This window comes from Danio rerio, chromosome 15 (genome assembly GCF_049306965.1).
Source record: "Danio rerio strain Tuebingen ecotype United States chromosome 15, GRCz12tu, whole genome shotgun sequence".
Lineage (NCBI taxonomy): Eukaryota > Metazoa > Chordata > Actinopteri > Cypriniformes > Danionidae > Danio > Danio rerio.
Window position 1 is genome coordinate 35,527,745 of NC_133190.1, and position 14,820 is coordinate 35,542,564.

General features: G+C 37.7%; 2 protein-coding genes across 14 annotated transcripts in view; both read right to left on the bottom strand.

The window, feature by feature from the left end:
- nbeab (neurobeachin b) overlaps window positions 1-14,820 on the bottom strand; it is a 770,985-nt gene that overhangs the window by 219,831 nt on the left and 536,334 nt on the right. For 11 of the 13 annotated variants that reach the window (XM_073923810.1, XM_073923809.1, XM_073923808.1 and 8 more), the window contains 3 exons: window positions 5,840-5,911; window positions 4,265-4,420; window positions 3,829-3,999 (listed from right to left, as the gene is read on the bottom strand). The exons of the other annotated variants lie outside the window; for them this stretch is intronic. In XM_073923810.1, the coding sequence (XP_073779911.1) occupies window positions 3,829-3,999; window positions 4,265-4,420; window positions 5,840-5,911 (399 nt within the window). The remainder of the gene's footprint in view (window positions 1-3,828; window positions 4,000-4,264; window positions 4,421-5,839; window positions 5,912-14,820) is intronic. 13 annotated transcript variants of the gene reach the window in all.
- On the bottom strand, window positions 6,015-12,441 carry LOC141377868 (uncharacterized). The gene is made up of 2 exons (XM_073923854.1): window positions 9,695-12,441; window positions 6,015-9,613 (listed from the first exon to the last, which is right to left on the bottom strand). Exons 1-2 carry the CDS (start codon window positions 10,140-10,142, stop codon window positions 7,716-7,718), a joined length of 2,346 nt encoding a protein of 781 aa, XP_073779955.1. The 5' UTR covers window positions 10,143-12,441; the 3' UTR covers window positions 6,015-7,715.

Below are 14,820 nucleotides of genomic sequence, written 5' to 3' on the forward strand. Positions count from 1 at the left end.
ATTAATGTACAATTGGAAAAAATATATTCTGTGCGTGAGCTTCTGTAATGAACTTTATTGTAATATTAATGCCTCTAGTCTGTGATTGTATAATGCTTTGTCAGAGTATATACAGGAATCAGAGAGTGAAATTCAAGACCTTTTTTAAGACTCTTTCCATAAATTTTAAGACCTTATAATCACTTTTCAACCAGAAACACTGGCGAGATTTTAATTTACTATGTATTTACTAAATATTAATGTAAGAAATAAATCCAAAACTAAAACATTATTCATATACTGAATAAAAATCTTTTAAATCTAGTTAGTTCAGCATGTAGGCGCCGATAGAACTGCAGAAATAATGGTGATGCCTCGATTACTGCAGTAAACAAAGCAGCATGATGACTTTAGCATAAAACCATACATTGCATAATCAAAAATGATATCAAATTCAACACCTTGCAAAATAGCATTTAAGAGTTTTAATACTTTTTAAGGGCCTTACATTTCTCTACATTGATTTATCAACTTTTAATCCTGTTAAGACCCCGCAGACACCCTGTAAATATTTTTGTTATTTAATTTATTTGCATTAAGATTCACATTTAATTTTATATTCATTCTATTTTTTCACTCTTAAAAATCAGGAAACAAACAACTAAATACAACCCCAAAACAAACAAATAAACTATTTAAAATAAATAAATAAATCAGTGTATCTACACTAATCAAAGAGTGAAATTCCATACCTTTAAGACCTTTTTTAAGATTCTTTCTATACATTTTAAGACCTCAACCACTTTTTAACCAGGAAACACTGGTTTAAAATTTTCACTTACAATATATTTACTAAATATTAATAAATAATATTTATAATAATATAATATTCAGAATACTGAATAAAAATTGATTAATTCTAGCTATTTCAGCAGGATGGCGCCTATAGAACTACAGAAATAACGGTGATGCCTCATTTACTGCAGTAAAGTAAGCAGCATGATGTCAAATCTAGTAGGATTTCATTCATTCATTCCTTCATTCATTCATTTTCTTTTCGGCTTAGTTCCTCTATTAAACTGGGGTTGTCACAGCGTAATGAACTGCCAACTTATCCAGCACATGTTTTACACAGCGGATGCCCATCCAGCTGCAACCCATTAGTAGGATTTCATTGATTTCATAAACTACACAGCATCCTGGTATTCACATTTTTATTCCTGGCAAGCTTTAGCATACAACCATACATTGCATTTAAAAATGATACCAAATTAAGATTTTTTAATACTTAAATTTCTCTACATTGATTGATCAACTTTAATACTTTTTAAGACCCTGTGGACACCCTGTTTGTGCTTGCGTTTGGGATGTCTCGTTTCAGGGAGATCAGAACTGGATCTTGTTTTTATTGTGCGCTTTGGTCTATAAACCTTTATCAATGCTTTACATTCAGAAACAGTTAAAGTAGTGAGAGAAAACCTGATTCATTTCCATGAACCGGTTCTTTCAGACAGCTCTCTCAGCGAACCAAATAAAATTGTGATCATTGTTATAATTTTTTTTTTTTCAAAGACCAATGATTTTACTTCCTAAGACCTTAATGTATTGTCAGGATGCATGGGTGTTAATTATGTTTTGCCTGTATATGTTTTTCACCTACAACTTGGATAATTTTAGGGTAAATTAGCAATAAACAGTAAATTAACAGTTTTTTTTTTCAAGTTTGGATAAACTATCCATTTAACGGGCTCCTAAATTAAAAAAGACTATTGTTAAATAGCAAATTAAACATTGGTTTGTCATACATAACTTATAGAAGACTTCTCCGTTTCTGAGATCAGAACTGGTTTTTGTTTTTAATGTGCACTTTAGCCTTTTAAACTTTATAGACATTTTACATTCATAAACAAGTACATTAAATTTGTGACCTGATTCATTTCCTCATGAATAAAAAGATTGATCAGTTTCGTAAAGGGAGAAATCACCCCAAAATGTAATTTACTCACTGTTTATTCCCCCTCAAGTGGTTTTAAACCTTTATGGGTTTCTTTGTTTTGTTGAATGTTGAAAAAAGAAGATATTTTGAAGAATGTTAGAAACCTGTAACCATTGACTTTAATCGTATTTGTTTGTTGTACCATGGAAATTAATGGTTACAGGTTTCCAGCATAACTCAGAATAACCATTGACTTCCATAGTACAAAAAACAAATACAATGGAAGTCATGAGTTAATGGTTTCCAGCATTTTTCTAAATAACTTATTTTATGTTCAACAGAAAAAAAAGAAATTGAACCTGGTTTGTAACAAGTGAATAATGCGTAAATGAAGTCCTAAATAAAACAAATGAAACAATAGCCCCTTTCACACATACAGACCTTTCCGGAAAGGTTGTATGTGTGAACAGGTCCTTTTTGAAAATACCGGTAAATTCGTTCTTGCTATTTTCCGGAAAGAGAAGTTGTAACATTACCGGCAATTTGCCGGAATGCTGCGCTGTGTGAATGCAGAAGGAAGATTGACGGAATAAGCGCGTGCACGTCTAGAACGTGCTGACGTGAGACGTCTGCTTTAGCCAATCACAACTGTCAGATGCATTTACGTCCGCGCGGTTTATGAGAATAAAAGCCTTTGAATATTTTTCCAGACACATTTAGCTGCTAGAAGTTAGTCAGATCACGTTTATATGTTCTTCTTAATGCCAACTGTATAAATAATCATCGAGATCATGAGATGCTTATGACAAGCCGTTGTTTGTTTACCTTCAAGCTTTGCGTGTGCCTGCGAAACAGCCTGTGAGCGCCTGCACACGCACATATTATGAACATCTCGACATGCAAAAGTGATCCTGCGAAAGTTGTTCACAATACTGATTATCCACAGAGTTTGTAATTTAGTCAAAAGTTTACAAATGCAAGCGCAGCCGTTTAAAGCTCATTTCTGGTTAATTTTGTCAGAATTTACCGGTATTTTGGAATGGATGTGTGAATGCTCTTTTCCGGAAAATTTCCATAACGTCCGTGCCTGTGTGAACAGCGCTTTTTTGAATATACCGGTAAAGTCGTTCCGGAAATTTTCCGGATATTTACCGGTATCACTGTGTGAAAGGGACTAATGAAATGCTTGTTTTTGGTTGAACAATCCCTGTAAAGATCCATGTACTGATAGTTAATCTACTGAAAATAAATAAGTAAATTAATTTGTTTTGGTAATGGCGGTTCATTCCTCTGTGGCGACTCTAGATTAATAAAGGGACTAAGCCGAAAAGAAAATGAATGACGATGAATGTTTTGGTAATCTTATGGAATGACATTTTGACGGTTTGAGCAAAATACACTAAGCCACGCTCCTACAACCATTAGTTTGCTGTGAGCGAAAAATGAAAGGAGAAGCACAAAAACAAAACCTCGCCCCCTACTCAATATGTTCCTCCAGTCAGAAACACATTAACGCAATGAGATAAAAAGTTTGCAGCAACCACTGAGCAGCCTATCTTGAAAAGTTGAGCACCTACAGCCCACATTACAGACAATGATGCACAATTGTTGCTACATGTCTTAAGTTTAAAGAAAGAAAGTATAAACTAAGTCTTTTAAAGTGATTGAAATAGGGTTTCAAAAACATGTCTTTTATTTGTATATTTATTACTTCTTCTCATGAACACGAAAGAAGATATTCTGAAGAATGCTGCAAAGAATCAGCCATTGACACCCATAGCATATTGTTCCTACTATGGCTGCTGGTTACCAACATTCTTCAGAATATCTTCTTTTGTGTTCAACAGAACGGTTTACAATCACTTAAAGGCGAATAAAGGTGAACTATACCTTTAAGTATAATGGTTACTCACTGTTATTAGGGTTGTCTCCAATGATGTGGTGTCGTCCACTCCAGTACCACAGCAGGAGAGTGGCATCTCTGGATCCAGACACGATGTAGCAATCGCCGCCAATGTAAGACTCTGAGCGTGCCAGACACGTGACCACATCCCAGTGACCAAACACGATCTGAGTGAGTTTGCCTGCAAACAATTTAAAGTGCAACTCTGTTAGTCGGTTCAAGATGCATGGATGTAATGCAATGTAATAAAAATCAAGCAAACCTGGTGATGTCAAGCTCATAATAATGTAAAATCATAAAAGGGGTCAAAGGTCCAAAAATGTTTTATTAACTTACTAAAGACATTAGAGAAACAAATTTTCTTAGATCATTGAGGTGAGAAAGTGAAGATTAAATGTAAACATAAAGATAAAATATTGGCTTTACATCCACTAAGTGTTTCTGACCTGTGTCTGAGGAGTAAACTCGGAAACTCTTGTCCCAGAACCCACACACCAGGATGTAGCGGTTATCTGCCGTCACCACAAAACACTGAGTGTTGATCTGAATGCTCTGGTCAACCAGGTCTGTGATTTGCCTCTTGTTTGTGCCTGAGTTGTTTGCTGGAACACAATCAAGGAGTAATCATTAGATTTACAAAAAAAAAAAAAAAAACTTACACTACCTGACAAAAGTCTTGTCCCCTATCCAAGTTTCAGGGACAACAAATAATAGTTCTAGTTGATCATTTGGCATCAGAAGTGGCTTATATGAAAGGCAAAGGCTTCTAGATTATGCTTATTTTACCAAAATAAAATATGATCATGCCTTGATTTTTAATTATTTCAAAATAGGTATGACTTTGCTTAGACAAAACGTCTTGTCACTTAGCAAAAATAATATACAGTACAGAATATAAAGTCAAGCTGCAGTGAAAAAAAGAGTTAATATTGTGTATGACTACCATAAGCTTGGAGGACTGCATCCATACATCTCTGCAATGACTCAAATAACTTATTAATAAAGTCATCTGGAATGGCAAAGAAAGCGTTCCTGCAGGACTCCCAGAGCTCATCAAGATTCTTTAGATTCATCTTCAATGCCTCCTCCTTCATCAACAATGTTCATTTCTGGAGACTGGGCTGGCCAATCCTGGAGCACCTTGACCTTCTTTGCTTTCAGGAACTTTGATGTGGAGGCTGAAGTATGAGAAGGAGCACTATCCTGCTGAAGAATTTGCCCTCTCCTGTGGTTTGTAATCTAATGGACAGCACGAATGTCTTGATACCTCAGGCTGTTGATGTTGCCATCTACTCTGTAAATCTTTCGCACACCCCCATACTGAAATTAACCCCAAACCATGATTTCTCCTTCAACAAACGGTGAGAATCTTGGGTCCATACGGATTCCAATAGGTCTTCTGCTGTATTTGTAACGATTGGGATGCAGTTCAACAAATAATTCATCAGAAAAATATACCTTCTGCCACAAATGATCAACTAGAAGTTATTATTTGTTGCTCTTACAACTGGGATTGACGACAAGACTTTTGTCAGGTAGTGTACTTTGCGTTATCATTGTTGAAAAGAGCTGCTTGATGTTTTGAAGGGAACTGAAAAGCATTTTAACCAGAATTCTTTTTGTGGAACAACATTTAGTTGAATCAAATTTGCTTTATTTTACAGTTTTATAACTTTAAAGCATTTTTGCTCAAATAAAAGTGATTTTAGAGGTTAAATGTAATGTAATATGCACTTAGATTAGTAATTAATTGTGCATTCAAATACTGTATGTTGACCTTCTTTAGTTAAAGCACTGATAACTTCGATATCACAAAAATGTCAAAAATAAATGTTTTTCTATTGAATCTTCAAATTGAGCAATCAACCTGTGGACTGATTCGAAGTGTAATTTCAGCTATACAGAACCACAGAGTAAGATCTTTCAGCAATACAGTATAAACCCACCGTACAAACTACTTACATTTGTAAAGTTTGTGACGGAATAAATATTTTAACAACAATAAAACATGTCAAACCCACCAATCAGCGAGTCCATCTCAATAGGGAGGTGGTGGGCCTGCTCAAGTGAATATCCTGGAGCTCCTCGAAGACCTGCTCACACACACATTTACACATGTTTACTGAATGAGCACTGTGCTACGTCCGACAGATCGCACTATTATGTATTTCTTTTCTTTTTCATTGTTTTATAACCTGTTTTGACACATTTTAATCTGTTTTTAACCATTATTATTATTGGTTTTTATTTTCTTATACTTGTCTCTTTTATTCTTGTTTATGTAAAGCATTTTGAATTGCCACTGTATATGAAATGTGTTATATAAACAAACTTGCCTTGCCTTGCTTTGTCTAAATTTGTATGTGTTTGAGGCATTTGCTTTGAATTGCTGGATTTCACTTTGTCTATCCTCACTTTAATCCACATTTGAGGAGATAAATATTGTGATTTTTCACAAAACATATTGTATTTAATATCTCATCATGCATAGTTATAAAAAAATAGTTCATTGGGCCATTGAGCGATGTTGCTTGAAACTACAAGAAAATCATTCATTTTCAAGGAGGCAGAGAAAATTGCATATATATACACAAACAAACCAAAGAAACAAACACAATGTGTAGTTAATAGAATTCATACTTTAAACAACAACAAAAAAGTAATTTGGAGAGAACAAATTATCTAGAAATATTAATGATAATTACTATTGCTTAATATGGGCGACACGGTAGCTCAGTGGTTAGCACTGTCGCCTTACAGCAAGAAGATTGCTGGTTCGAATCCCAGCTGGGCCAGTATGGCATTTCTGTGTGGAGAGTTTGCATGTACTCCTTATGGGTTTCCTCCGGGTGCTCGGGTTTCCCCCCACAGTCCAAAGACATGTGCTATAGGTGAATTGGATTAACTAAATTGGCCGTAGGGTATGTGTGTGCATGTGATGTGTATGGGTGTTTCCCAGTACTGGGTTGCAGCTGGAACGGCATCCACTGTGTAAAACATATGGTAGATAAGTTTGTGGTTCATTCAACTGTGGCGACCCCTGATGAATAAAGGGACTAAGCTGAAGGAAAGTGAATGAATGCATTGCCTAATATTCTCAAATTATTAATTGTGATTAATCATATACAAAATAAAAGTTTACGTTTGCATATGTTTGTATGCACTGTGTGTGTGTATATGTATACTTACACACGGATGCATATTTACATTTACATTTACATTTAGTCATTTAGCAGACGCTTTTATCCAAAGCGACTTACAAATGAGGACAAGGAAGCAATTTACACAACTAAGAGCAACAATGAATAAGTACTAAAGGCAAGTTTCAGGTCTGTAAAGTCTAAGAAGGGAAGTGTTAGTAGTTTTTTTTTTTTTTTTTTTTTTTTTTTGTACAATTAGTGTGATATTCAAAGAGGCAATTGCAGCTTAGGAAGTGAAGTGGAGACTAAATAGTTGAGTTTTTAGTCGTTTCTTGAAAATAGCGAGTGACTCTGCTGTTCTGATGCAGTTAGGGAGTTCATTCCACCAACTGGGCAGATTGAGCGTGAGCGTTCGCGAAAGTGATTTTTTCCCTCTTTGGGATGGAACCACGAGGCGACGTTCATTCACAGAACGCAAGTTTCTGGAGGGCACATAGATCTGCAGAAGTGAGAGCAGATAAGAAGGAGCAAGGCCAGAAGTCACTTTGTAGGCAAACATCAGAGTTTTGAATTTGATGCGAGCAGCAACTGGCAGCCAGTGCAAACGGACTAGCAGCGGAGTGACATGTGCTCGTTTAGGTTCATTGAAGACAACTCGTGCTGCTGCATTCTGGAGCAGCTGAAGAGGCTTGATAGAGTTAGCTGGAAGCCCAGCTAGTAGAGAGTTGCAGTAATCCAGTTTGGAGAGAACAAGAGCTTAAACAAGGAGTTGAGCTGCATGTTCAGATAAGAAGGGTCGGATCTTTCTGATGTTATAGAGTGCAAATCTGCACGATCGAGCAGTTCTAGAAATGTGGTCAGAGAAGTTTAGTTGGTCATCAATCGTTACTCCAAGGCTTTTCACCATTTTGGATGCAGTAATGGTTGCCCCATCCATCTGGATTGAAAAGTTATGGTGTAGAGTCGGGTTGGCAGAAACTACAAGCATTTCCGTTTTTGCGAGGTTCAGCTGAAGATGATGATCTTTCATCCAGTGTGAAATATCCAACAGGCAGGCTGAGATACGAGCTGGAACCGAGGGATCATCAGGATGAAAAGAGAGGTATAGCTGGGTGTCATCAGCATAGCAGTGGTAGAAGAATCCATGTCTCTGGATGACTGGTCCTAGAGATGATGTGTAGATGGAGAAGAGAAGTGGCCCAAGAACAGAGCCTTGAGGTACCCCAGTGTTTAGATGCTGTAGGTTGGACACCTCTCCCCTCCAAGACACCCTGAATGACCTGTCAGAGAGGTAAGATCTAAACCATTGTATAACAGTGCCCGCAACGCCCAGTGACTCAAGCGTAGATAGCAGGATCTGGTGGTTGACAGTGTCAAAAGCAGCTGACAAGTCCAGCAAAATGAGGACTGATGATTTAGAGTCTGCTTTAGCCAGTCTGAGATCCTCCACGACCGAGAGCAGGGCAGTCTCAGTTGAGTGGCCTTTCTTAAAGCCGGATTGCTTGTTGTCCATGAGATTGTTTTGAGTAAGAAAGTCCAGGACTTGATTGAACACTACTTTCTCCAGAATCTTGGCCATGAATGGAAGCAGGGATACTGGTCTGTAGTTTTCAAGTAGTGTATGGTCCAGGTTGGGTTTCTTTAGCAGTGGGGTTACCCTAACCTGCTTAAATGTAGTGGGGAATAAACCAGAGTCAAGAGATGTGTTAATTATGTGAGTCAGTGTTGGTATGACTGCAGGAGAGATGGCTTGCAAGAGATGAGAGGGAATGGGATCGAGTGGACAGGTGGTTGCATGGCTAGATAGCACAAGTTTGGACACCTCAGACTCAGAGAGCTGAGAAAAAGAGGTGAGTGTGTGTGGTGTTGGTGTTGTATCTTGCGTGTTTGTTGTAGGTGCAGCAAATTGAGCACTGATTTTTGCAGTTTTGGTGCAGAAGAATGTAGCAAAGTCATCAGTAGTAAGTGTGGAGGATGCGGGTGGAGGAGGAGGATAGAGGAGGGAGGAAAATGTTTTAAAAAGTAGGCGAGGATTAGTGGCATTGTTGATTTTCAGACGGTAATACGTCTGCTTTGCAGAAGTAACCTCAGCTGAGAAAGAGGACAGAAGAGTTTGGTATGTTAAGAGATGTGCAGGATTTTTAGTTTTCCGCCAAATTCTCTCTGCAGCCCGAAGTTTTGAGCGATGCTCACGGAGAGCATCCGAGAGCCAGGGTGCAGGAGGACTGGCGCGGGCTGGCCTGGATGCAAGAGGACATAATCGGTCTAGACATGATGCTAGTGTGGAGCAGAGTGTATTAGTGGCACTGTTCGAATCAAGTGCAGTGAGTTTGCGAGATGGAGGAAGAGAGTCTGAAACAATGGTGGATAGTCTATTGGGTGAGAGAGATCGTAGGTTTCTGCGAAAGGTAACCAGTGTTGGAGTGTGTGGCGGCTCAGGAGTAATGTGGATGTTGAGAGACAGAAGGAAATGATCAGATATTTGTAGTGGAGTTACTATTGTTTGATCAGTGAAGCAGTGTCGTGTGTAAATAAGGTCTAGCTGATTACCTGATTTGTGGGTAGCAGAAGTAGGTGCTCTTTTTAGGTCAAAAGAGGCAAGCAGAGTCTGAAAGTCTGCAGCTTGCGGTTTGTCAACGTAAATGTTGAAGTCACCTAGCACCAATAAGGGAGTGGCAAAATTAGAAAAAGATGAGAGAAGAACATCCAGTTCATCTAGGAAGTGACCTAATTTACCTGGTGGGCGGTAGATGACAACCACATTTATGTAGAAGGGGTGGATAATGGTGACTGCATGGAATTCAAAGGAGCTGATTGTTGGCAGGGACGGTATCAGAGTAAATTTCCATTCTTTGGAAATTAGTAGTCCAGTCCCACCCCCTCTCCCTGTCTGACGAGGAGTGTGGGAAAAAGAGAAATTAGCAGAAAGAGTAGCATGTGTAGCAGTGTCCTCCGGCCTCAACCAGGTCTCAGTTAGAGCCATGAGATTATAGTCAGAATATGTAGCTATGGAGGTAATAAAATCAGCCTTGTTAACAGCTGATTGACAATTCCAGAGGCCCACGGAGAGAGAGAGTTGTGAAATAGTAGATACATGTATTGAACGAAGGTTGTGAGGATTACGCCTGCAGCGTACCTCCCGTGTTTTGCGAGTGTTAGTAACAACAGGAATTAGAAAACACATAATAAAAGTGCACTGACAACAAAAAATAAGTGTGAAGTAAAACAATACAGTAAAGTACTCAAGTGCTTTGTCGGTGTCTTTGCTCGGTGGAGTCGCGCAGGTAGAGTCGATGGTCTTTACCCTCGTCGGTCTTCACACGAGGCGGTCTTCACACGAGGCTGCCGCGACTGCTGCCGCGGTGAACTAGTTGTTTATATAACCCCAAAGCACTAGCTGATTGAATTCAGCTGGACACGCCTCGAGAGTCAAAACAAGGGCCGAAACTGAGGCGGACGACGCGAACCGCGTCTGCGTTCGCTACACAAGCTCTTATAGTAACCAAGGAAACAGTGGCTAAACAACTTCTAGTATTATACACAACTGAAAGCAAGTTTAAATGTCCTACAACTTTACACAAACAGCTGGAAACAAGTCCTCAAACCATACACAACAACTGAAACAAATCTTAAATGTACTTACAGGCTGCTGTTCTAGATGCTGCTAAAGTGCTTCTCCTGCCGACTAATGCTACCGTGCTCACTATATAGTGGTTACCTGGCGTTTGGACACGCCTCCCGAGTCAAAACAAGGGCCGAAACTGAGGCGGACGACGCGAACCGCGTCTGCGTTCGCTACACAAGCTCTTATAGTAACCAAGGAAACAGTGGCTAAACAACTTCTAGTATTATATTTAAGGAAATGTTTATATTTATGTGGACAATTTTGATGTGGTCATGCCATTGGCTCATGAACATTTCCTGCTTGTTATTGAACTACGTCATAACTGTAACAAGAGGCAATTCAATCACAACTTAATGTCATAACAGCTATCATAACGTTATTTATCAATGTAGGGCTCTTTTTAGATTCCCGGAAGCTACAGACATTAACAATGTAAAAAAAGAAATATGTTGGGGCCATTGTCATTGGTTACATCTCTCAAAATGGTCTACATATAATACAAATTATATATAGGTAAACAAACTTTCATTTTAGATGCAATTAATTACAAGTAACAGACTAACAACACTAATTATGACATACTATGTTTATTTTTTCATGTATCATGTTGTTCTATATAGTAAAACATTCAAAATAAGAACATTATTTTTGAGCAGCGCACCCTCTCACATTCCCTATCCTCAGACACCTGCCCTGCCGCCGCAGTCAAGTCCACTTCCTGACCTCCTTCCCATTAGACACGGGGTTTTTTTCTGGAGACCCACCAGCCAGATCTCCACGGTGCTTATTGATTTCTCTCCCTCTCCAGTGTCAGACAGGCCAGAGCTATAGCACCCCAGAGGCAACCCTACAAGGCAGAGATCGCCATTTTGCGCTCAGTGTGGTGGCCTTATTATTGGGAGGGGGGCCGACAAACACTCAGAAGCGGCTGTGCAGCTGCAGCCATTAGTAGTGTGAGAGAGAGAGTTCGCCATCACTATGTGTTGCAGTGACAGCTGGGGAGGTGTGAGGCGAAAGGAGAGGCCGTGATAGGCTAATTTAGCCCGTCGCCACGGCACCCGACCTCTGACCTGCAGGTGAGGGGGGCTCCGGGGAAACGGCTAGTTGGGTAATGTTGTTCACACATGGCCAAGTGGTAACATGTGGCTGTTTTTTTTTGTTCTAGTACGAGTTACTTTGTTACTATTCCTTTGCAAGCATTCTTTTTCGTATAAGCGTGAGGGTTTAGGTGAAGTTAGGAATAGTATGTTGGTAGGATGGGTCTTGTTTATTCAGTTGATTTGTTTTATTTGCACCGTAAAATTGGAGCATTATTATATAATTTTGTGTATTTTTTGTGTGAGTAATCGGAAGAACCAACTGGATTTTTATAGATTACCATATATTATTGATAGATGGACCCAGTTTTTTAGAGATTCAAAAACTTAATATAAAGACAATATAAAGGCCTATATATCTAGGATGGCTTGAAGGTAAATAATGGGAACATATACAGTTGAAGTCAGAATTATTTTTCCCTAATTTCTGTTTAACGGAGAGCAGATTTTCTTCAACACATTTCTAAACAATAGTTTTAATAAGTCATTTCTAATAACTGATTTGTTTTATCTTTGCCATGATGACAGACAAAAATATTTGACTTGATATTTTTCAAGATGCTTCTATACAGCCTAATGTGACATTTAAAGGGTTAATAAGATAACTGGGCAGGTTAGGGTAATTAGGCAAGCTATTGTATAACGATGGCTTGTTCTGTATCAAAAAATGGCTTAAAGGGGCTAATAAGTTTAACCTTAAAATGGCATTTAAAAAAAATAAAAACTGCTTTTATTATAGCCAAAATAAAACAAATAAGACTTTCTCCAGAAGAAAAAAATATTATCAGGCGTACTTGGAAAATTTCCTTGCTCTGTTAAACATAATTTGGGAAATATTTAAAGAAGAAAAAAAAAATCAAAGGGGGGCTAATAATTCTGACATCAACAGTATTATTTCTCCAAGCATTCGTTTTAGTATAGAACAAGCGTGGCTGTTTGAGCTCGCAGGTGAACTTTTTAGGAATAGTGCATTCAGAAATATGAAAATTGCTGTTTGTTTTATAAAAAGTCCATAGGTTGCTTACATACTGTACAGCCAAGTGGCATACCAGGGTAGTTTTTTGTTGCATTTTAGATTTAATTTAAGGAACAGTACTATCTTAAATGAAAAAAAATTGATTTAAGATTTTTCTTTCTTCCGCTCTTTTGTGACTGTGCATTACAGAGCTAAACCAAGACAAGCTTTTATAGCTTAAAAGGTATATCATTTTGAGTAATTCTTTCAATATAATGTACCAATTCATTGCATGTTTTTCTCTCAATAATAAAATTCATACTTTTAACATGCTGTAAACTAAATTTACAGCAGTGAGTAAACAGATGTGAAAGGTCCTGTGGAAAAAAAAAATTTAGTTCTTAGTTTCAGTTTGTTAGTTTTAAGGATATTTGTTTGCTACTGTGCCTCAAAACAGTGACAATATTCGCTTTTAGAAAATATTGAACTAATATAAACATCTACAGCTTGCAGTTTGTCACTTCTGCCTAAATCGATCAATGAACGTCAGCTCATACTTCAGTTTCTCATCAAATCTTGACCAATAAAATGCTCTCTAGTATATCTGACATGCCACACTCTCTTCAAGACATTTCTCATTTGCTTTTCATTTGATGTGCTTCGAACCAATGAAAACTCAGAGGTGTTTGCCAGATAAAGCTATTTTTTCCAGTACGTTTTTCAGGTAAGCAGTTTTAAGCTCTAGAATTGTTTTTTGATTATTACAGTATTATTTTAGCTAATTATGATTTATATATTAACTAGGGTCACCTGGACCACTTAACTGTAAATACAGATTTTAGACATTCACAATGATATACATTAAGGCCCATGAACTTGCATTAGATAGAAAAATCATGGTATGCTTCATTTTAAAACCTTCATCTTGGAAGGTTTGGAGGTGGTTAAATAATCAGAAAATTTTAATACATAGGAAAAAAAACCATCTGAGGGCATTTTTAACCAACTGGGTTATTATAGATTACTTTATATAACTGATAGCTGGATGCACTTTTTGGAGCATCAAGAACTCATTATAAAGGCCTACAGTATATACTGTATCTAGTATGGCTTAAAGGTAAATAATGGGAAAATATATATCCCCTTTTGGGTTAACTATTCCTAATAAAGCTAATAACTGGTGGGTAACTATAAAGTGCATACACACTAAGGTTATTATAGCTAATGAAAATGAGCGAAAAACGAAAACTAAAATGTAAAATAATTGTCGTTAACTGAGATAAAAATAAAAACGAGAGTTTTTTCAAAAACTAGAACTAACTGAAAGTGTATTGTGTAGAAACAAAACTAACTGGAACTAACTAAAATTATAGCTAAAACCTCCTTTGTTTTCGTATTTGTAAATGTATTTAATACATAATCTTACTGTAAGCCATTTAGAAGTGAAAAATAATCTGTGCTGCAGGTGTTTGTGTTTGACCCTTTCGCACCTCAGAAACTCCTGCTGCCATTGGCCAGATCCCATTTGTGCCCAATAATGGGTTTTATTTCTGTATCGCGATTGCGAACAAATCTTTTTAACCGGATCTTCTAAGTGAACCGGTTGAACTAGCTCACCAAATCGAACTGAATCATTTGAAACGATTTGCGTCTCAAGTAAGCACTTATCCACCAACAACTTACTTTATAACATGCCTAATACAGTACCTCCCTCTGACTCTAAATAATCCAATATATACTCTCATTCAGTTATTAGAACCGATAATTCTGCGCATGCGTGATTCAGTAAACCAAACACAAACAGTACAGCCTGCTGTGTGACTGAACTGAACTTGGAACAACTGCAGCACGGGTAAACCGAAGACTTAAATAAGAGGATCTGGTGAAAATTGTACGTTTATTTCATAACAGACAATCGTAATGGAATTTAAATAAGTGAATTACGATCCGGTTGGGGTGCAAAACTTTACTGTAAGACATTTTTCAGATCATGGTGATGTTTTAACTGACTGAAATTACTATTGCTGACTACATAATGTTGAGTCCAAACATCCGCGTTAGAAATCTGAACTTCCCATCACCAAGCCCGGATTAATAATTCAGAGGCCCCTGGGCACAATGTCTTGTAGGCCTCCTATAGCCGCACCCCATAGTTGAATTAAAAAAAATGATTAATGTAATATTT